The sequence below is a fragment of the Desmodus rotundus genome, chromosome 3 (assembly GCF_022682495.2).
Source record: "Desmodus rotundus isolate HL8 chromosome 3, HLdesRot8A.1, whole genome shotgun sequence".
In the NCBI taxonomy this organism is placed as follows: domain Eukaryota; kingdom Metazoa; phylum Chordata; class Mammalia; order Chiroptera; family Phyllostomidae; genus Desmodus; species Desmodus rotundus.
Window position 1 is genome coordinate 191,470,890 of NC_071389.1, and position 23,636 is coordinate 191,494,525.

General features: G+C 46.1%; 1 protein-coding gene and 1 long non-coding RNA gene across 7 annotated transcripts in view; one reads left to right on the forward strand and one right to left on the reverse strand.

Moving 5' to 3' along the window:
* The window catches only part of LOC123478583 (uncharacterized), a 29,253-nt gene extending 7,003 nt beyond the window's left edge, over nucleotides 1–22,250 (forward strand). Inside the window, exons 2-4 of one of the 3 annotated variants that reach the window (XR_008426271.1) lie at nucleotides 13,671–13,979; nucleotides 16,701–18,849; nucleotides 18,957–22,250. This is a non-coding gene — a long non-coding RNA (uncharacterized lncRNA). Of the gene's footprint in view, nucleotides 1–13,670; nucleotides 13,980–16,700 lie in introns of all 3 variants that reach the window. The other 2 variants (XR_008426273.1, XR_008426272.1) reach the window with 2 other exon arrangements.
* LARGE1 (LARGE xylosyl- and glucuronyltransferase 1) overlaps nucleotides 1–23,636 on the reverse strand; it is a 453,793-nt gene that overhangs the window by 60,375 nt on the left and 369,782 nt on the right. For all 4 annotated transcript variants that reach the window (XM_053919473.2, XM_053919472.2, XM_024579159.4 and 1 more), the window contains exons 8-9: nucleotides 5,573–5,685; nucleotides 4,058–4,183 (exon numbers count right to left, since the gene is read on the reverse strand). In XM_053919473.2, the coding sequence (XP_053775448.1) occupies nucleotides 4,058–4,183; nucleotides 5,573–5,685 (239 nt within the window). The remainder of the gene's footprint in view (nucleotides 1–4,057; nucleotides 4,184–5,572; nucleotides 5,686–23,636) is intronic.

Sequence of the window (23,636 nt, forward strand, 5' to 3'; positions counted from 1 at the left end):
TAAATTCTCCCCTATTCTGCAGGCATAGGCAAGTTTCCTAATCTTTATAATTAAAAGTTTAATTGGGTCTTTCACTTTTAAGTCTCTAACCCATCAGAATTAAAAGGGTGCATGGTGTGAGACAGGGTTCCATTTTCATTTTCTCCACATGGGTAATCAGGCACCTCAGTACCATTTATAGAAAATGACATCCTTTCTCCAACGGTCAGCAATGCCCCCTCTTCACATACCAAAATTTCAAAAATATGTGGTGTTCCTGGGGTCTCTATTCTTTTCTATTAATTCATTACCATATCCCTAAGCAAATGCTCAGCAAAATTTTGCTATCTGTTTTCAGTAGATACTATTTACGTGAGGGGTTTTTTTTTTGTCATGGATGAATATTTAATTTTATCAAATAATTTACCCCCATCTATTTAGATCATTATATGGTGTTTCTCCTTTAATCTAGTAGCAGTGTGAATGTCACTCAGGAATTTTTCAGTGTTGGGTCACCCTCCTATTTCCTAAAAGAAACCCAACTTGGCCATGATGTTTTATCTGTTTTACGTATGGCTGGCTGGGTTTGCTAATACTTTGCTTCCGATATTTGCATCTACATTCCGTGCATGAGACAGGCCCATGGATTTCCTTTCTTACACCCTTCCTGTCTGATTTTCTCATCAGGGATATCCCAGCCTCATGGAACGGGTTAAAAAGTGTTCCTCTTTTCTTATTCTCTGGAGTTTACTTAAAAACTGATATCTTTTGATTAAAAAAATTAATAGAACTTCTCTCTACTTACCATCTAAGGGTGTTTTCTTTGTAAGAAGGTTTAACGGCTAGAAGATAATCCAGACCTTATATTTTTTCCTAATGTCAGTTTTTGTAAAGTTTACATATCAAGACATTTGTCCATTTCCCATAAGTTTTCAATTTATTGACATAATATTGTTCATGGTATTTTCTTATCCCCTACAATTCTGCTTTATCTGTTGCATCAGAAGCTCCATAAAGTAAGAGACTTCTGTTTGCTTTCACCATTGCTGTATACCGAGAACTCAGGAGAATGCTGACAAAACATTTAGAGGATGTTTTAGGGAATGAATATATAAATCTGCATTTATGCCTCCCTCTTCATTACTGCTGAGTTCTCTTACCGTTTCTCAATGTGTCCTGCCGTAGCTTTGTTTACTTTCCTGGTCCCTGTCCCAGAACCAAATTTTGACTTTGTTGTACAATTTGTTCATCAATTTCTATTATTCGTTTTATGTCCTGCTTTTCCTTTCTTTGAATTTATTCTAATGTTTTTTATACATCAAGTTGTAAACTTGGCTTATTAATTTTCAGCCTTTCTTTTGAATATAAACATGTAAGGCTATAAATTTCACTATGTGTTTGTTTCACCACTAATTTTGACACATTTTCATTCAGTTCCGAGTAGTCTTTAGTTTCAATTTTGATTTGTTTAGAATCATGGATAATTTAGATGTGTTGTTCTCAATTTTAATCAAACAGATTTAAAAACAATCCTATAGTTACTGCCTTCTAATTTAATTACACTGTATTCAGAGAACTATATATATACACATACACAATGAATCTTTGAAATGTACTGAAATTTACTTTATGGTCTAGTAGTTATTTTTTAATAAATGGGAGCTTGAAAAGGATGAATATTCTCCATTAGGTACCAGGTTCTCTATGTGCCCAATAAATCAAGATTATTATTTACTTTTATTTATTTATTTTATTTTAGAGAGAAGGGAAGGGAGGGAGAAAGAGAGGGAGAGAAAAACGGATTGGTTGCCTCTTGTACGTGCCCTGACTGGAGACTGAACCTGCAGCGCAGGCATGTGCCCTGACTGGGAATTCAACGAGCGACCTTTAGCTTTATGGAATGATGCCAACCAACTGAGCCACACCAGTCAGGACTCATGCAGTCTTTCAACAGAGTGGTTATATGTATGGTTTGCCTGCCTGTGATTTAGACCTATTGTCCCAGCGTAACTCACGGTAGCATTCCCTCACTCGAACAATAAATTACAGTCACTTACTGTTAAACCGGGCTCCCAGCCACCAAGGCCCAGCAAGCGCCCCTTTAACAAGTGTCATATCTAGATGCTTTTTGCTCACCCTCTGGATTTACATTTTATTATTCATCCTGGCCTTTGCTTATTTAATTTACTTTATGGACTGATTTTTAGGTGTTCTTTTACATGGTTAGTTTTATTTTCCTCCCCTTTGAACTTCTGCTTCATAATATTCTTGGACATATCCCTGTGTATTTCATCTACTGTATTTATGACTAGCAAGTATATGACATATTAAAGGGGTGGCACAAATACTGATTGAAAGGACGAATGATGCGAATGACTCTGTTTTGATTTTCAATATTTTGCAATAAACTTCAAGTGCATTTTACTTTGTAGTCTGGTGCTCAATCCGCTGAGCCACACCAGCCAGGGTTCAAGTGCACTTTAAAAAAAGTTCTTTCCTGTTAAATTTGTGATTTCATTCCTGGGAAGGTGTGAACTTAAAGCTGTTCATCTCAACACAGTTTGTATTTGTAAAAATTTTGAAACAGGCCCTGGCTGGTGTGGCTCAGTGGATTAAGTACTGGCCTATGAAACAAAGGGTCACTGGTTCAATTCTCAGTCAGGGCACAGGCCTGGGTTGCAGGCCAGGTCCCCAGTAGGGGGCGTGTGAGAAACAACCACACATTGATGTTTCTCTCCCTCTCTTTCTTTCTCCTTTTCCCTCTCTCTAAAAATAAATCAATAAAATATTTAATTTTTTTTCAAGACAACTAAGGCAACAGGAATGGCTATGAAATGGAAGAGTACAAAATTCCCTGAGCATTTTGACTATAAATAAGATATAATATGTACATGCAGACACGGACTAGAAGCCAACTAGAAAAGACTGACTTACTAGAAAAGCAAGGTTTGGACTCCCTTTGTCTTTTTAAAACTTGCCATTGTTGTTACTACAGTGCCACATGGGCAATGGATATAAATTTTAAATGAAATAAACTCCAGATGCATACATGTATCTATCTCCTCTGGGATACAGTCAGAGAAGCAAAAACACATTTGGTGTCAGACAGGCTTGGGTTCAAATCCTGACCTGTTATTTAATAGCTGAGTCAGTTCTTTACGCCTCCTACTGCAGGTAAGGAATTCTGACACACCCCTTAACTCTGTCCTCAGTCATATGGCTACTTTGGCCAATAGAATACTAGCAACAAGGACTCAAGTTTTCCTTTTGTGCACTTGGGCTTCTTCTTCCACCCCTGCCTTGCCATATCCGCTGATGGGATCTGGGAGACACTGAAGGGCAGCCACCAACCACTCAACACTTGGTTAAGCTGTATAACCAGACAGCCATCCAGCCAACCTGCAGACTCATCAATAAACAGTTGTTGATTTCAGCCACTAGTGTGTTATGCAGCATAATCTACTGCGGTAGATAACTGATACACCCTGGCTTCTTCATCTTTCTACTGCCAGGCCCTCCCGCTGTGTTTGGTACCTAGAGACCAATGAGGAAGGCTTTTCTGTCATTGTCCCTTTTCTCGGAGGTAGGATGAGACTTTTATGTTTGTACCACACCTATCATAACACCTGTCATATTTTTAGACATTCGTTTCCTTAAGCGTTTCTCTTCTCCTCTAAGCCATGAATGACTTCAGAGTAGGGAGTATGTATTCATATCCATATCTACAGCACCCGGCACAGAACAGGCCCTCGATCAATGTTTTTGTTTGAATCCTATGACTGAATTTTGGGAGCTAACAGGAACCAAAACAACCGACAGCAGGTGGCAGGAATAAGCACACAAACCAGTTCTCATGCCAGGAGGCCTCATGTGTTTCAGAAAGCCCAAACAAGAAGGGAAAGAAAAGCCAGAACAATACAGAAGTAAAGCACATTCTCTCCGGTTCCTTCTCTCATCTCTCTCACCGCATGGCGCACGACATCAGAGCCGTTCATCCCCCTGAATGGTGTTCCCCATGCCAGCTTCCCTGGGCCACCACAGGGCGCCGTGCTCCGCCCCGGACAAGCCCTGACTCTACCTTCAGATCCGACACGTCACGGTAGCACTGCTCGGAGCGGGTGTGGTCCGACAGCTGCACGTTCCAGAAGCAGGGGAGCTGGTACACGAGAAAGGGGTTCTGTTTGATGACGGCGTTGAAAATATCCTGGGGAGAGAAGCCAGAGGCGCAGTCAGTCGGGGGCGGGGCACAGAGGGGAAGTGGAGGGTGGTTCTGCAGAGGACGCAGCTCTCGAGGCCCAGCAGCACCTGCGTGTGCTCCAAACACAGGCTGGCTCACACTGCGGGGCACTTCCCTCACCTCTGATCTCTAGGAACCGAGCAAAAACAGCAATAACGTTAGCACAGAGATGGGGCAATGTCCCACGCTGCCATGACGCTCAAGGGTCCCACTGGTCTCACAACGCACCACACGGCAGGTGGACGTGTACGCAGACAGGGAGCGTTGGTCCCAGCTGAGCTGGCATAAAATAAATGGAGTCACTTTTCCGCCCCTCTTCCCACCTCATCGAGGAGCCCCGTGTGATCCATCCTGAGCCTCCTGGAGAGGAAACTGCACGATGACAAGTGGCTCTGCTCATTCAGGGGCGGAGACAAATTATAGAGCTGCTGAAACAGCAGATCTTCCTGGGGCTTTTGGTGGACTCGATGATGGATGCACCTTGGCTTCCCGTGGGCCACGGCTTGCGGGTATGCACTCCCCATCTCCCCATCCCCCCATCCAACCCCGGCTCGGCTCGTTCTAAAGAGGCTCCAGCTCTCTCAGGCTCCTCTCCAAGCTCTCGGCCCAGGCCATACTTATTAACTAGCTTCTGACAGGGGGTGCCAGGAGGTGAGTGATGGGCCTCCGCAGCAGGAGACGGCTGAGTCAACTGTCCTCACTGGACACGGACATCCGATTGCTAGCTTTTGGGGACACATTCAAGTCACTGTGACCTGACTTAAAATATGATGATGGAGAACAATTTCCCCTCAGGTTTCAAACAGCTACCTGGGTAATTTTTTAACTCATTCATTACCCTTGCATTTCCCGTGGAGACAGGGTCCAGGATGTAAGAAAAAGGCTTTGCTTTGAGAGCTGGGCTCTATTGCCAGACAGGCGGATGAAACCGCCGCCAGGAAGCCTGCCGGTGCATTCTGGAACTGCAGGGGGCGGGCAGCGTGCTCTCCACACTGAGATGAAGACAGCGACCTCCCCGTGACACACTAAACTGCCGTTCACTTATGAGTCTGCTTCAATAAACCCTGGGCTCTCTGAGGCCAAGGGCGGTGAATCTTCATTTGTGTCTGAAATCCTATTTCGGAACAGTCCCTGGCATGGGCAGGGCGCAGTGAAAGCCTGCTGAATGAACAAGTGAAAAAACAAAGGAAGTAAACCCCTGAGCTGAGCTGCTGTCTTAGGCTGGCAGCTTAAGGCAGATCTCTCCGAGTGTATACTGTCACACAGTAGGTAGGAAAAGAATGCAGACCCATTGACTTTCCCGTTCATCTGAGAAACAGCAGCACCGGGGTCTTCAGGAGTAACCAGGCCACTCACCTGGTCAGCTAAGGACGTGGACAGCATGCCCATCAGCTCCCTCTCGGCGGTGAGCCTCCACATCTGCTCCCATTTCATCTTCCGCAGCTTATCCAGAAGCAGCAGGATCACCCCTGGGCAACAGCATAGGATGGAGGGTGAAGAAAACAACAGTAAGAGAGCCAGGCACACCTGTCCACCTGTGCTGGAGACGAACACGCCTGTGCTCAATCCCAGGCTCTGCCAGCTACTCGGGGTGGAGACTTGAAACAGTCTTGCTGAATGAAACACTCTCATCGAACAGGGAATGTTAACACAGACCTCAGAGGGGGTCGTGAGCACTGAGTGAGAAGGGTGGAGGAGCCCAGCTCTCTCTGGACGCGTACAGTGGTGATGGCGGCCCGACTGTGCGCACTTAATGCCGCTCAACTGTACGCTTTGAAAGATGGTTAAAATGGTGTATTTATGTTACATACAGCTTACCACGGTAATTTTGAGAAGAGCCCAACACTTACTTGACCTGGTACATCATACATGCCCTCTAGGTTTTTGGTTTACTGCTGTTTTCCACAGAGATTTGATACCTGCCCTAGGTTTAGCTGATGGGTGGCGTTTGGACAATACATGCCATTTATCTTTACAGACAAAAAGCAGCTCCTCTGTGCCTTCACTCGGGAGAAGCCTTAGCTCATTTCACTGTTCTTGATGTCAGTAGTCAGTCACCTTAAGCTGACCACAACCAACACACATGTAAATGATGGTGAAGGCAGTGGGGACGCTGGGCCTTTAAGATGAGCCCCCAACGCCTTTGGTTTCCTAAGAAACTGATAATAGGAGGTTGCTTCCTCCTCCTCTCCAATATCTTGCTTTGCTGTTGTTGTTACTGACTTTTATGGGTAGTGAGCAGGATAAATGGGGGATGCTGTCCCCAGGAAAATTGCCATTATACACCCTTTTATATTTTTAAAGATGCTAAAACAACTAAATGTATTACTGAGGCAAAAAATACATAAAGTCACTAATAAATGTCTAAAGAGAAAAGCACATGTTGGCTTGGCTGAAAGGCCCAGCAGCAGCCGTCTGTCCCTGGTTGGTCAGAGCATGCAGAGAAAGCACAGAGCCCAGCACTCGAAGCCGAGAGAATTTCCCTGGAGGCCACAGTAGTTGGTGAGGTGGATGGAATTGTAGCACCCATGGGCTCCTGAATCCATCTTCCCCAGGATGCATAGCTCAGCAGAATGGTTGGGGGGAAAACGCCAGGCAGTTGAAAAATGATCTTGGTTGACACCCAGTATATACATTGTTAAGATTGTTGGGAAGAAGCTGATTCCCCAAATCACACATAAATGTCAACACTGAGCCTTTTACTTATTCCAGTGGTGCGTCTTTGGAAAAAAAGTATATTCACCATTTAGTGAAAGGTGTTTGGTCAGTTAGAGTGGAAATTAAAGAAAAAAATACACACACACACAGTTATGGGAAGACTGGGATAACACACAGAGATCTGAACTTGTAAGCCAGAAGTGTAAATTATACCTATTACTTATCTCCTTTGTGCTTTTGCTAGTTTTCTTGAGGATATTGCTTCAACGAAGGCTCACAAGATCCCTACAAGCTAGATGTTGTCATACTTATTCTATAGGCGGGAAAACCGAGGGGCTCAGGCAGGCACTTAAACAATTCATAGTACAAGACTAGAAATACCAGATCCAAACTCGGATCTGCTGGACTCCAAAGCCACTGTCTTCTTTGTCTACACCACACAGACCAGGGCTCCGGCGATGCCTCTTTGGGGTCTTGTGACTCAGGCCGAAGACTTTTTCCTTTTTTGACTACTGGTTTCTACATTGCAAAAGTAGGAAACTGCTGCTTGCCCTGCACAACTCAGAAAACATTCACGCCCACCCTAGTGGTAGGCTGGCGAATGTTGAATCACCAGCCCTCCGGGCAAGAAACAAAAATAAATACCTGATTTGTAACTCTGCCCATTCTCCTGGTGTAAATACTCCTGTCACGGCTGGTTTCAAGCTGCCAATGTGATGTCACCGAACACCAGTTGGGAAGAAATGTGCCCAATTAGCTTTCCTGAGTCAGTGTGAGGTAGCTCTAGCATACCAGTAAAATAATTATCCCCAAAACACAAAAGCAATTTTAGTAAAATAGTAAAATTCACCACAGTGTATTATATGATTGCTTCTTTTGGAAAGAAAAGGAAGATATTTGCAAAGTTACAAACCAAGAGAATACAGTGATGGAATCAAGAAAATAGATTCCAGTCAAACATGTGAAAGAGAATTTCATGAATTCTTATTGCAGAAAATAATTCTAATTAGGTTGCCTAGGAAAAAATGGGGAGAGGATAGAGGCTATAAAGAATGGTAAAGATATTAAGGCACACTTTGAAGCTTCTAAAGAGGCCAATGGTAGATCTGTCAGTCTCTGTACTAGAACTGAGAATTGATGCTTTTAAACGGTGTTCAGACTTGGCGAGTCCTGAGTGGCAGATGTGACTCCACTGTGTGTTGCCAGGCTCGTTGAAAAGAGGGTGGGGTGGCAGGGGTCTAAACAGAAGACTAAATACAGAAATGCGGATCATTCTCCCTGTTACCAGCCTTTTCTTTTGTGTGGTTTTAATTTAATTTTTAAAAGCATGGACTATTTCAAGCCAATGGAAAAGTACAGAAACATAACAAATACCCTCCACCCCGCTTGAATACATGCTGATATATTGCCACATTCACTGTCAATCATAAAGCATTACCAACAAATCAGAGCTCCCCCATCTCATTCTAGCACTTCCTTCCCGCAGGGTAACCAGCATCCTGAGACGGCTGGGTTTCATTTCCTTGCATATGTTTATATTTTGTTCTCTATGCACATATTAATAAACAACATACGGTGTTTTAGAGTGCTTTATAGTGAATATATTCTATTGTAACGTACTTTTCACCCAACATTATGTCTTTAAGATTTAACCATGTTAAGATTTTAATACCTAGTTTATTCATTGAAGTCGCTTCATTCATCATATAAATATACCACGGTTTGTTTATGCATTCCCCCAGTGAAGGACATTTGGCCATCTCCTAGGTTTCTGCTATTACAAACCATGCTGCAATAAACACCCTAATCCCAATTCACTGGGCACATGTCTCTATGGGCTCACGTCTGAGAGCCTCGCTGGGGCCCAGCCTCCAGAGCAGTGTGGGGACTGCTGTGCCGACGGGGCTACCTTGTCCTGCAACATCTGGAATTACTCCATCTTCCTTCTCTCTGGCTTTCCAGACATCGCCGAACCTCAGGGATTCTACATTTAAAGTGATTTCCTCATCTCTTTTTTTACTCGTTTAACTTTTTTTTTTTTTTTACTGAGCACCTATTATATGCAAACTAACTGAAATCGATTTGTACTTGTGTTTCTTTCCTACTTCTCCTAATCTCATGGGTTTCATTCCAAATAGTAGTTTGTGTATTTTCTGGATGTATAACATTCGCTCTTTGCCAGGCCCCATTTGTGGAAGACGTGCACACCATTAGGATCCTATGCCATGACTGCGAACACTGAGATAAGCAATGCTTACGAAGAAAACACGGAGGAGGGAGGCCTAGGCTGGGCCGGGCTGGGGTTTGCCCAGGCAGACAGGTGGGGATGTGGGAGACATGGACACAGGCAGTATGGTGACATTGGGCTTTGCCAGACCCACAGTGTGTGATGCCTGGACAGTTTAAATAGTGCTTTGGGGCAAACGCCATGGTGTGAGCCTGAACAAGTGAGCAGGGAACAAATGGGGAAGGGCCTTGTATCTATGCAAGAGAGGTGCTTTCCAGCCATTTTCACATCATTGCCTAAACAGAGAATCATATCCTTTTTACTCACTGGGCGATACAGAGGAAGCTGCTTGTGGCTGGAAGGACTGATCCAGGAGCCCCCATGGCTGAGGAGATCACTATTTTGGCACATCTGCCAGCTATGTGTGCCGTACTACTTAGAAAGTCCTGCTGAGGATAACTGGGAGCTAGTGAAGGGTTTTGAGCAAGGGAGAGACCATGGCTGAATGTGTTTCAGAAAAGCCAACCTAAAACGTTGCTTTATTGGGTCACTTCGTAGGATCAAAGACCAGTATCTCAGGGGGTCTAAGCCACAATTTCCCGGACTTGCGGGCCAGCCCATCTGAGTCTTGCCACAATTTACTTTTCTTCCCCCTTTCATCAGACCATTCCTTCCAGCAAAACTGGCACAACATGTTCACGCAACCACCTCTCTTTGCAAACTTGACAAGCTAATACTCAGCCTGGTTCCCTCATCAGCATCCCCGAATGTTTACTAAATATACCACTCTCCATTCCCTGGTTCAACCAAGAATCAGAATCAAAAGGAACACAAGTCAGGAGCAAACACTGCAAAGCTCATGAAATTCACTCTCAGCTTCCTCACTCTTTGTCTCTTCTGACTCACAGCATCCTGAGAAAGGAGGCAGAGCAGTCATCATCATGGTCTTTGGACAGATTTGGGAGCTGAGGTGCTAAGAAGTGAGGTGGCTTTTCCAGTGTCACAGTGCCAGCTGGCGCTTGGCAAGGGCTTCTCACTGCTCTGTCTGCTAAAGGGTCTACCTCCTAGAACATCAGAACTAACGAAGACTATGTATTCTGCGCCAACAGGGACGATGGGGTGGATTTCTTTTGTGTGTTGATATTTTGAAAGACTGCTTCATGCTAAACACAAATGCCAAATGGCTTCTCGATCAATATGAGCTCATGGGAATCAGGGTCCCCAGGACCTACCACCTGGCTATATGCGAGCCACCCTTGACATGTCAAAGAAACCATTAGGGGCCCTGTGTGGCCTTACACATATGTCCTTATTCAGAAGTTATTTCTTCCACAACTCACTTTAGAGGTGGCTTTTGAGCACCTCCTTTGGTTCTATTTGCTGGGTTACCTGGGGACTTAGCAGTTTGCAAAGCACAGCCCTTGTTCTCAGGGAGCAAGGCCTACCAGGGAAAGGAGACGAGTAACCCTGAAAATGCAAAGCACTGTGACAGATCCGAGATGTGGTCGGAACCACAGGAGCCGGTGCAGGCAAAACGCCCAGCTGCAATCTGAGTGTGGGGGAAGCATTCGGGAAAAGCTTCCCGAGATAAATGATGTCTGACCTGAAACGTGGAAGGTGTGGAGGATCACCTACGTGAAGGTCAAGCCAGACAGGCTGCTCCCTCCAGGGCCATGAATGCCTATGAGGCAGCAATTATTCTCCACCACCACATTGGAACGGCAGGCCATAAGCGGTAATAACCCAGTTTTCCCTCTCCTCCCCCCAAAATCAAAAAGAGGCTGTCTAGCGTGGGTAAAAACATTGGTCTTGGCCCATGAATTTGTAATTAACTACAAGTTATCTGTACAGGACCCTCACGTCTGCAGGCTGAGGCGGTGGAGTGAACCTTGTCATTTCTGTAGCTATGACAGAAGAGGGAGCTGCTGGTTCCAATGCTGATATTATCACTTACTAGCCCCATCTCTTGCATGAAGTCACTGGGCCCCAGCTCCTTACTTGTACTATGGGGGCAAGCCCAACTTAACTTGAACATGATTATGAGGATGAAAAACCTGTTTCTTCAATTATCTGGTATATGGCATAATCTTCTGTTTCCTATGATGAAGTGAAAATCCCACAATGTAAAAAAAAAAAAAAAAATTGGTACGGTAGGAATAGTTCTCAACATTGCTGACTTGAGAACTACCAATGGACAATCAGTATGTACTGAGTAGTGTACTTACTACCATGCATTCACCTGTCTGTCTAAAAACCTTAAACGTCCTCTGTGTGGAACGCACTGGACACTTAAAAACCGTGCAAATGCTGCCATGGTCCCTAGTCCTTTCCAGTTTTCCACCAGCTTATATGGTGTTATAACCAGTGTCACCATGGCATCCCTCGGGGTCACCGCAGGTGGCAAACGAAGGGATAGCACCCACAGGAAGAAAAAAATATTAAAGGAAAGAAAATCCACCGGAGGGAAAAGGATGTGCATAGATTACGTTCTTAAGCAGCGAAGGAGTCTGTTTAGGCTGTTAAATACAGTCACACGCACATGGGCTTATCACGGAATCTGCCTGCTTCTTCAAAGGTTAAGAGTTTGCATGCAGATTGTACCAGAACCGCAGAACAACATTTCCAAGAGAAGCAAACTCTATTTACTGACCTCACTCCTATGGTGCGGGGGGAGATGCCTTAACTATGACCGACAAAGCCTCTGAAAGTACCAAGTCATCCATAAAAGCTTATAAATAAGTTACTGAAACTGCACCTTTCCTCATTAAGGGGCGTGATTCTCACTCACTCAACCTGCGTCATTCCCAGTAGAACTGATACAAGTGTGTGCGTGCATGCAATGTGGGAGCATGCTCTTTAAGTGGACACTGGTTAAAATGAGAAAAATGGCTCCTTTTGAAACTGGACCCTTTCGAGCTGAAACACACACAGATCTGGCTTTTGAACACATGTCCCCGAGGCAGACTCTGACACCGCCTGCCTGCTGTCAGGAGGGTGGTGGTGCCAAGAAGCTTGACTTTGGCCTTTGCCTGGCATTTGCTGCGGCATGATCCGCCCATTTCCACACTTGCCGGCGGGGCCGGGAGCGTGGAGCGAGCCCTTTGCTCCGAGGCCAGCACTCTGCACAGAGGCAGTGTCCCTGTAATTTGACAGGTGCTCCCGAAGGAGCTGGCTGGGATGCGTGGGGCTGGGGGGCTTTACGTTCAGTGTTGTGTTGGGAACGTAACAGACCCACACTAAATAAATAAATGAATAAATACATTAAAAATGAAAGGCTTCTCCCGTGAACATCTGGCACAGTGATAGGCTGTTCCATCTTTGGATCACAGGGCAACGTTGCTTCTTCCCTAAAAGAACAAGGAGCAAGAGCTCGGAAGCCAAGATGGCAGGGAAAGAAAGGTGGATGTCTATGCAGAGAAGAGAAGGAAATCGTGCTTTTCTTTTTAATGAGACAAATGTTGATTTCTACCACTGCAACTACAAAATGGAAAACAGACCAGAGATGACCATGCTGATGATACCTACCATTTATCAAGCAACTACTCTATACTAGAAATAAGGTGCTTTAATTACGGCCTCAAATGCTCATGACAAACCTACAAGGTAGACGGAATTATCCCCCTTTTACAGATGAAGAAACTGAGGCTCACACATGGCTCGTGAGCAGTCAAAGCAGTGTTGCTCTTTGACCTGAGGTCTTTCACTCATGTGTATTGCCTCCTGGTGTGCGTGTCCGTGGACTTGCTCATTAGTAAATAAGGCAAGACCTAGTTATATCAATAGCTTGGAACCTAAACAAGTCAGGTAGCTCCTGAAGGAGCAGAAAGCAAATGTTTCAAGGACTTTGAGGAGATCACAGGCCATAACCAGACTGCCTTGTAAAAAACCTGGGGGGTGGGGAGACCAAGTACATAAGGCCAGGAAGGGCAGAGCAGGCCTGTGTGAGGTTGAAGCTGCAGGCATAGGGTAGGGCCCGGCCTGGTATATTATGAGCCCCGGTAGCCAGCTGGAGTGAAGAAAGGCCTAAGTTAGCACAGTTGGGGAGCTAACTGATGTCACCGTGCCCTCCTGTTCGGCAGAGGCCCTCTTCTGTCTGCCTCTCAGCCCATTGACGAGCTTCTCAGCACGTGTCCCGCCACCTCGTGCCGGTGAGGAGAACCCTTAACACTTTTCAGCACAGGGAACACCTCAAGCTTCCATCATGAAAACCTGTTTAAGGGGAGGTTCTGCTACTCTCCCTCCCTCTCCAAGCAGCCAGCCTGCATTCTTGGCCAAGCTAAAGAATATAGCAAGAATTGGCTTGTCAATGCAGACCACATGCTTCAGAAGGAGAAACTGAGGTCCAGAGAGGCTGGGTGCCTCCTTTGGATGAGTTCAGAGCTGGTGTCCGATTAAACCTTTTATTCCTAAACTCAATGTTTTCCACGGCATGTTACAAGGCATTCTGCAGGATGCTAATAGGTGTTGTGGGAAGCCGGGTTAACAAAGTTAATTAAGTTTGGGGGACGGCAGTTCAATAAAGTTAAAGGGTTGGCTGTATTGGTCATGTATGATCTCTCCGTCTCCCAGGAATCTGGTCGGATATCGCCTCTCCCTTCGGAGTCCTCCCTGGCTCTGTGTTTTCTCAGCTCTCCACCTGCACAGCAAGGGCTGATCCATGAAAATGAAGAACTGTTTTAGTCCTGCAGCGTTTCCTGGGGCTTTGCCGGTTTGAACCACAGCAACCTCAGGTGGGCATGGAGAGGGCTGCTACACAGAAGGCTCTGGGGACATGCCGGCTCTCATCCTGGAGGTGTTTATGAGAGTGACCCTCATCACTGTGACTCTCTTCCGCTTTGAAGCTCCAGAGCTCTCTTCTCATGCATGACCCAATAAAAGGTGAGTTTATTAAAAACCACTTAATTTAAAATCCCCTGCTGATTTCACTTGGGACTCACTTTTGATCACATCAATTAAACGTTCAGCTTTTTTGCTTTTAAAGCTTTTTTTTTTTTTTTCCTTCCCAAAGCCCTTTATCAGAGAGAACAAACGGAAATCCTTCCCCCTGAAACTTTCCCAGACCATTCAGAGATTTTTGAAAGTGTGGATGGATGAAGTACAAAAGGTTGCTCAAACCTTATGAAAGGCTGGTTGTCATTCACTTACTCACTCACTCATTCATTCATTATCTTCCGAGCAACTTCTCGGTGTCAGGCCACAGATCTGCAGAGGTGAAAGCAGTGGTCCCTGCCCGCTAGAATCTGGAGGCCTGTGGGCACTCACAGGGCGCCCTGCTGGGCAGGCAGGGCTGGTTCAGAAGGAGGGTGGGGTCAGGTCTCACGTCATGAGGAGCAGCCCTTCAAGAAAGCAAAACTTGGCCCTTCCTGTCCTTTCACTGGACAGAATGTGTTTGGCCAAGATGGTGATAGGGCTAAGAACATAAAGGGTGGAGGAGCTGGGAAACACTTTTTAACCAACACATGCAGAATGTTTTTATTTTTGAGCGTCTATAGGCAGACTTTTAATTTGCGTAAAATGTACATCCAGAAAAGTACACAGATTGTAAGTGCACAGCTGGGTGAAGTCTTACAAAGTAAACTCACTGGTGTAACTAGAACCCAGATGAAGAAACAGAACATCGCTAACAGACTAGGACTCCTCCCCCGGTCCCCTAGGGTCACACATACACCCATTATCCTGCTATTATCCTGAACTCTTACACCAGAGTTTAATCAGTTTCTACATTTTACATAAGTCAAATGGCCTTTTGGCTCAACACTATGTCTCTCAAATCCATTCACATTATTGCATGGAGTTGTAATTTTTTCACTTGATGCTGTGTAATAACCTATAATATGAGTAGATGGTACCCTAGTCACCCATTACATTGCTGATGGACACTGGGGTTGTTTCCAGTTTGAAAGCTGTTACAAACATAACAGAAAGTGTCCTTTGGGGTCATATATATGCCTTTCTGTTGGGCGCATACCGAGGAGCGGGATTTCTGGATCTCAGGGAGTATACACGTTCAGCTTCGGCAGACCTTGCAGAGTGGTTCCTCCTGTGCACGCCCCATGGTCGTGTATGAGCGTTCCAACTGACCCACACTCCCACGAATAACGGGCATCTCCCGTGTGCATTTTAGACCTCCTGGTAGGTATGTAGTGGTATCACGTTATGAACTATAATTTGCTTTTGTAATGACGAATGAAGCTCAGCACCTTTTTGGATGTTGATTGCCCACATGGGCACCCTCTTTTAGGAAGGGCCTGTTCACGTCTTCTGCTCAGTTTTCTTCTGGGTTCTCTCACCAGTTGGTAGAAGCTACTGATGTATTTATTGGGCAGAAACCCAGTGCTCGACACTGTTGCACTTCCCTGGGGGCACACTGCTTGCTGCCACTTTTTTATGGAATCAAAGAACAGTAGCTAGGAGAAACTTCAGAGGTTATCAGACTCATACCCCACCTGAAGGAAAATGAGGCTTGGTAAGGTGGGCCTCATAAGTGGGTGGCTCAAGGAAACTAACCATTGCAAAGAAAACAAAGCTCAGGGATCCCAGAGACCCCCTGTCCTCCAGGCTTTATTTCTCTTCCTCCTCCAACTCTCTCCACTTCTCTCTAATCAATCTGTTTAAACTCATCCCAGTTCTTCTTCTTCTTTCTAGGCTCACTTGCCAAATGTGGGAGATAATTCCCGGTCAGCTGTGCTGATGTGAGGAGATTCTACTGTACAAAGACTCCCTCTTGACCAGATATGCTTTGCAAATAAGTTGAGGAGTGGTGCTTCTATGGGTTGAATTGGGTACCACAAAGAAAGGATGTTCGAGTCCAACTCCTAGTATCTGTGCATGGGACCCCATTTGGAAATAGTTTTTGCAGATGTGATCACGTTAGGGTGAGCCATACTGAACTGGTCTGTGTCCTTACAAGAGAAGGAGTGACAGAGACAGACGCAGAGGAGGGGGGCCCCATGGATGCGGAGGCAGACACTGGAGTGATGCTACCATAGTGAGGGGTCACCTGGGGCTCCCAGAAGCTGAAAGAGGCAAGGAGGCATCATGGCTTAGAGACTGCACGGGGAACATCAACCAGCCGGAACCTTGACTATGGACTTCTAGCATCCAGAACTGTGAGAGAATACATTTCTGTTAATCACCCAGTTTGTGGTACCTTGTTACAGCAGTCCTAGGAAGCTGGCACAGTGCCAAGACCCCAAATCTGCTTGTTTTGTCTCAAAGAAACACACAAGAGTAACTTGCTCCCAAGCATCCTGGGCTGTTGTCTTGGGCCAAACTTGTGATTGCCATTTTAGAGATTTGGACAAATTTTCAGATAATCATTAAATCATAGAAGGCAAGTGATTTGCTCATTGTAGACAGCAGGTGATAAGAGAAACCTAAGGCAGAAACGATGCTCACAGGTCTGTGGTTTTGGCTCTCCGCCCACCCAGGAAACCCACCAGGAGATGAGTCTCTTACAGGACCAGCCTGAGATGAGACAGCCTTACACAGTCCACCACAAGTGTGCATTCACAGATACCAAACAAAGACACTCTGGCCATGCCCAGGCCACTGCAGTAAAAGTAGTTAATTAAAGACTCTCCTGACTGTCTCTTCCAGTAAGAACAAAGTGCTTTCGGGAGCTGTAGAGGGGGAAAAATATACAGAGTCCAACACCACTGAACACAATGGAGATTGCAATGCTTAGAGAAGCCAGAAGTTGATGCAAGAGGCGAGCACAGTCCACATGGCCTGTGGGGGTGGGGTGGGGGTGCTGGCGCCCTGAGGACTCTCTATCAGGTGCTGAGAAGTAACTACTCTCCGAACAGAAGTCGGATCTGCTGACCAGCTTGTTGGCATGGAGAATTGACTTTCTTTTTAAACAAATAACAAGCCTGCCTCTCCCTCCCAGTCTGGCTGGATGCTTTGCTGCATGAGATGATGCCTCATTTGCTTACCAAGAAAGGTGAGATGGCGTGGATGGCCGAGCAATTCCAGCCAGGTGCCCGTGTGATAGAGCCTGACTGGGCGCCGAGCTAATGGACTGCAGACAGGGCGAGAAGCCTTTTGCAATTCCCCGACATGAAAGGGCACAGTACGCATCTTTTCATTTTTCACTCATTCACACGCTCTAAGAAAAAGCGTGCACAGTAAAAACCGCCACTGAGGTATGCAGAGCTCACAGCCTTCTTCTCTGCTTTCACTCCTCGTCCCCCAACCCCTGATCCCCGCCCGTTTATGGACAGAACTAACGCTTTGGGAGTGCCCCTTATGTGCCCGGTGTTCTGCTGGGTATTCTCCACTTGTCCACTCCGGGTCCTTGGTCTGCCCTTCTCTGAAGCCCTCTGTGCCCCAGGAGCCCTCTGTGTCCATTCTTTCAGATGGAACCACATGGGATCCCTGGTGCTGGTGGCTCCTTCCTGGTTGGAAGCATTGGCCACAGACTGGTCAACCAAGGTCTTCCGGACTCCTCTGGCATACTTCCGGCGGAATGACAAGCCAGCCCCCAGAGGCAGAGGCCCAGGGAGTGGGAAGGAACCCCGGCCACCATCTAGAGCAATCTCTTCATTTTACAGACGGGGAGACCAAGACTCAGAGAAGTGGGCTCAATGTCCTAAGCCTACTCAGTGGCCCAGTTAGGATGTGAATAGAAGTCTCTTGACTCCAGCTCTGTAGTTTTTGTTGCTTCCCCAACTGGCTGGAGAACAGCAGCAAGGATACAATCACCTCTCAAACCCCTCGATGGATTACTTGGGGGACGAGCATAAAGATGAAGAGTAAAGGTCTTAGCATTGATCTACACGTTGGCTCTGTGCTCACCAGCTGTGTGACCTTGGGCAGGTGGCTCGGTGACTGCTCTGTGGTTCAGCTTCTGTAAAACGAGCATTAATAATGACCCCTACAACTGTTGGGAGGATTAAATGAAACGAAACACTCGGCATAGTGACTAACACATAGGTTAGTCTTGATCAAATAACAAGCTACTGTTATAACTTGGGGTAAATTTTTAAACTAGGTTCATTCTGTTCCCCCATAGGCACTGAAGTCACAGCTCAGAAGCTGAAAAACAATAATCAATGATGACACTGATAGCCACAGATGGCAGCAGCCAACTCCTGGGTCCCTAGCAGGTCCCCCACACTGAGCTGGGCGTGTCTATTACCGCTGCTCCTTATAACATCCCTGCGAGGCTGAGTAAGTAACTAAGAACGAAAGTGAAACCCCAGACTCAGACCCAGTTTCAGCCAGCTCCCAAGCACACGCACTCTGCAATGCCTCTGCTGATGGAGGAAGTAGGTGAGTAGTGCGGAAAACTGGCCACAAACGGCAACAGGCAGCCAGTCTGCACCCGTGAGGAACTGAAGATGAACAGTTACTGTAGATACTTTGTGCCACCAAACTGCGAGCTCCTCGAGGGCAGCATGTGTCTCACTGACTTTGCATCCACAGCTTCCAGAACAGTCTGTGACTCACACCTGGCCCACCCAAGATAAGTGCTAAACCTGCACTAGTACCGAACCAGAGTGAAGTCTGGAGAGGTGGGTGTCCACGTGCGCCATGCCTGGAGCAGTAGGGAGACTAGAGACGGCCCAGCTACCCAGAATCCCTGTTGCACTGAAGCCAACTTCAAGGGAACATCTTAACGGAAGGAGCAGCAGGCAGTTCTGTCCCCTCAGCTCCCGGCACCACCACACTTGCAGAGATGGCTTTGAACCAGGCCAAGCGCTGGCAGGGTAGCCATGTAAAGACATGGATGTCCGAAATGCAGGTAAGTTCCGGATCCACACCTGTTTTCCATGTAACCTGGGGGACGTTACTGAAATTATGATTCTGTAAAAGGATTATGGTAATGCATTTACTTTTTCATTTAATCAGGATCTGTTCAGAGTCCCCACGTACCAGAACCTGTTCTGAAAACAGAAGCCCTGTCCTTATGGAGCCAACTGAACAGGAGACGGAAAAAGAAGGTGAAACATACATCATGTCATGTGATGGTGACGGAGCAAGTGGGGAAATTTGTTGAAATTTTATTGTTATTAAAATACCTGAAGACACTTTATCCTTACCTGGAGACATTTTTTTCATTGCTTTTGAAGAGAGAGGAAGGGTTGAGGAGAGAGAGAGAAACATCATTGTGAGAGAGGAACATGGATCGGTGGCCTCCTGCACATCCCCTGCCCCAACTGGGGATCAAACCCGCCACCTCGGTAAGTGCCCTGACAGGGACTCGAACCTGCATCATTTCGGTGTAAGGGATGACGCTCCAACCAACTGAGCCTCACTGGCCAGGGTGGAATCTGTTGAAATTTTAGTGCACGGGTGGCAAAGTCTCCTCTGAAAAGGTGATATTTGAGCAAAGACTGCAGGAGACAGGGGCTTTCACCACACTGAATGGTGAGGGGGGTTGGGGGTTGGTAAAGGGAAGGAGGCCCCAAGCCAGCTGGTCCACTGTAGGCGGCTTGCCTCCTGGACGGCTGTGAAAGTTGAACAGAAGAATAATCCATTCGAAATATCACATTCATAACAAGTGCTCCATAAATGTTAGCCAGGACTGTTAACATTCCTGGGGCACTCAAAGCCCCCTATTTACTACGAGGTAGCTCCGGCAGGCATGGTAACCCCTTGGGGTCTGAAATGGGCTACTCAGTGGGCCCCTCTTCCCTCTGCCAGGCAGCTCCGAGCAAACCCGCAGGCTGTCCCGCTCACGGGACAGGTTTCCTTACAAATGCGGTTAAGCAGGGACTATGCCACCTCTGTGTTAGAAAGAGCCACAGGGGGCCATAGAGAGGGGTCGTGAGATAATGCAAATGTTTCTCTAAGAAATACTGAATGATTAATAAAGGCTACTGGGAATGCCTTTCATCCCAGGTATCCAAGTTTGAACACAGAATCAGGGATACACCATGCAGTCCTACTATAGGAATATCTGGAGAGAGGATCAGACATGAGGTGGGGGTAGTGGAACCAATATTGATCGAGTCTCCACACTAGTTCTAGATCATTGGGTTTTAAGTTGCATTTACAGCATCTTATTTAATCTTCACAACAGTGCGGTAAGAACGTGTTACTATTTCTATTTTCCAGATGTGCAAAGCTAAGCAGCACAGGTAAGATTCTATACAACCCAGGTCTGCTGGATTGCCTAAACCACGTTCCTTCTGCCACGCTGCACACCACGGTCGGCAGACTTGCTCCCACAGGGACAGACAGGACGTCTTTTTGGCTTTGTGAGTCAAAGGTCTGTGGCAGCCACGGACGAAACAAAAATGAATGGTGTGGCCGTGTGTCAATCAAACTTTATTAATGGACACTGGAATGTGAGTTTCATATCATTTTTATGTGCCACAAAATATACTGTCTTTCAATTTTTTTCTCAATGATTTAGAAATGTGAAAACCATTTCTAGTTTGACCCAAACAACAGCAGGGGGTGGCTAGGTTTCACCCCTGTGCAAACAGTTAAACGTCACTGGAAAGACAGTAAATGGACATTGAATAAGATTAAGAATTCGGTGTTTCCTCTGTATATTTGCCTGGCTGCTCCAACTTGATCCCAGGGTGGTAGAGGACAAGGGCCATGGTTTCTACTGCTTTTGCCGCCCCCGTTAAACATCAAGACGAGCCCATGCGCACTGTGCTGGGCGTGTGGTCTGTACTGAACACAGGTGGGCCCCATAAGCACAGCTGGCCTTGCAGAGTAGCAACGGGCTGAGATGGATGATCTCTCTCGGATAATTGTCTGAGCCGAGATTCCCTACCTGCAGCAGTCCCACGGGCCTGTTACCCCACCAGGGTCCTGTGTGCCTTTCTGGCTCAGACACATCCGAGCTGCAGTGCCGAAATGTCAACTGTGCTCTAAAAGGGGATCCAGTGATTCAGGGCGGAGGGGGATGAGGAGGGGCTGTGTGGGCGAATAGAGGTGGACAACAGGAATAGCTCTCAAGGAAAAGGAAAGACTAGGAGACTGGTCTCTCTGATGTCAGTGGCATTTTTTTGCTGGGTTCTGGCAGCCTTGGGGAAAGTATAGGATAATGGGTCGTGATCCCAACAACAGGGGTGCAAATAAACCACCAGACGCACATCTCTGTACCCCCTCTTTCCTGTAGCCCGAGAGCTTTCTCCATCCGGACAGGTATGCTTTCTAATCTCTTGCATTTGCTCCTCGATCCTTTCTTTTTAGGGTAATTTTATTGAACTTTACTGAGGAGTAATTGGCACATATAATTATATATATTTAAAGTGTGCAATGTGATGATTTGGTATGCACCTACACTGTAGAGTGATTAGCAAGTTCAAGATAATTAACACATCCATCACCTCACATACTTAACACAGGTAGCTCTGTAAAGGAATTGAAGTCAGTATCTTTTGAAATATTTGCACACCTATGTTCATGCCGCATTAGTGTCAATAGCCAAGATATGAAAACCTACATGTCCTTCAATGGATGAGAGCAGAAAGAAAATGTGGGGTATGTATACAATGAAGAAAACACAATGAAGTGTTATTCAGCCATAAAAAAAAGGGACTCTCGCCCTTTGTGGTGACGTGGGTGACTCTGGGGAGCATTATCCTGGATCTTCCCCGACAGCAGTCTGTCTGCTGCCAGGATTCCGGTTTCACTCCGCACCGGACAGCCTAGCATGGGGTCTGATATCGTACACGGCGACCACTCAGAATATCGCTGCGGACTGAATGTACACAGACAGCTATGGAGTCCCTGGATCCGCTGACGGTTAGGAAAGCAGGATGTAGGGGAGAAAGAATGGAGAAGGAAGGTGCAAAGAAAGGTACTAAGGCGCAAATCAGTGTCTTTAAATGCAGCTTGGGGAAGATAAGGGAGAATTTCTACCCAGTAGGCAGGATGTCTGGTAGATAGAAATCACCTGCCTTGTTTCAGAAACCGCTGTGGAGGGCTCTCCTATCACAGGTTCTAATTGGTTGGAGATGATCCACGAATGCCCTGGCTTTTCAAATCTGCCCTGGTGATTTCAACGTGCAGCCATGATTCTGACGTACTGTTCTGAATATGCGATTTTGACTAATCATGTAAACCCTACAAAGGATATAGTGAGAATTAAATGAGAGGAAGTATGCATAGTTATTACAATATTATTGACTACATTCCCTATGCTGTACTTTATATCCACATGACGATGTTGTGACTACCAACTTGTACTTCTCAATCCCTTTACCTTTTTCACCCAGCCCCCATCACCCCCCCGCCCCCCCCCCCCCAAACCTGGCAACCCTCAGTCTGTTCTCTATCTATGAGTCTGTTTCTGTTTTGTTTGCCCACTTACTTTGTTCTTTAGACTCCACATGTAAGTGAAACCATGTGGTATTTGTTTTGGGGTATGGTGCCAGGTGGGGGATCACTTCATAAAGTATATAAATGCCTAACCACTATGCTGTACACCTGAAACTAATATGAAATAATATTGAATGTCAACTGTAATTGAGAAAGAAAAACAATAAATTGTAAGCAGCGCTTAGGGAAAAAAAGTATGAAAAGCACTTAGTGTAGGGCTTGGCACAGAGTAAATGCCCAATGGATGGATGTTAGCTGATAAGATGGTGCCCAGCTGCCTAGTCCTGTGCGCTGGGGAAGGGGCCAGACAATTCCCTGGGCAGATCTCAGCAATTGCTCTACCAGCCTCAAGCACTGAAGCTCCAAGACGAGACTGGAAGGAGCCTTAAGCACTGGGCTCTGTCGTTTCCTGGCTCTGCTAACTTCTGAAGTCAGCCTCTCTGTGCCTCCATTGGCTCCTCTGTCCAGTGGGGGTCACGTGAGCGAATGCACAAGTCAAATCCAAGACACTGGCACTGTGATCTTGAGAGACCTCCAGGAGATCAGATGCGTCTTCTCACCATAAATATGTCTTCAGAGAAACCATGCACGGAATAAATGCCAGATTAGTTTCCTTATGACAGGGAGATTTAGGATCATGTCCCCCAAGAGGAAATAAAATACATACATTATGGTCCACTCAGCAAATGGAAACACTACAGTCTCTAAAAAGAAAAAAAGGAAACACAACTTGATGCACCGATAGAGAGAGATACCCAACAGTTTATTTAAGTAAAATGCTCATAGAATAATTAGAAAGGAGACACACATATAGAGAGAAATAATAACTACATATGTGAAGAGAGGAAAGGCAGGAATATACTGCAAACTGCTAACAGTATTTAAGGTTGGGAAACGTGATGGCGAGATGGGATTTCATTCAACCACTATTTCCTGAGAGCCCTGCATGTCCTAGGAGTAAATAAAACAGGACTCCAGCCCTCAAGCTGTTTGCACTCTTGTGGGGAAAGACAAGGATGAGGTTCCTATTGCTGCCCTAACAAATGACCTCAGAAGCTTAAAACAGATACATTCATTATCTTACAGTTGCACAGGTCAGGGGCTGGGTTCTCTGTGTAGGATCCCACAAGGTCAGAGTCAAGGTGTCAGCCAGCCTGGCTCTTATCTGGGGGAGAATCTATTGTACTTCCATGTTCATCGGGTTGTTGGCAGAATTCAGCTCCCTATGGTTGTAGGACTGAGGTC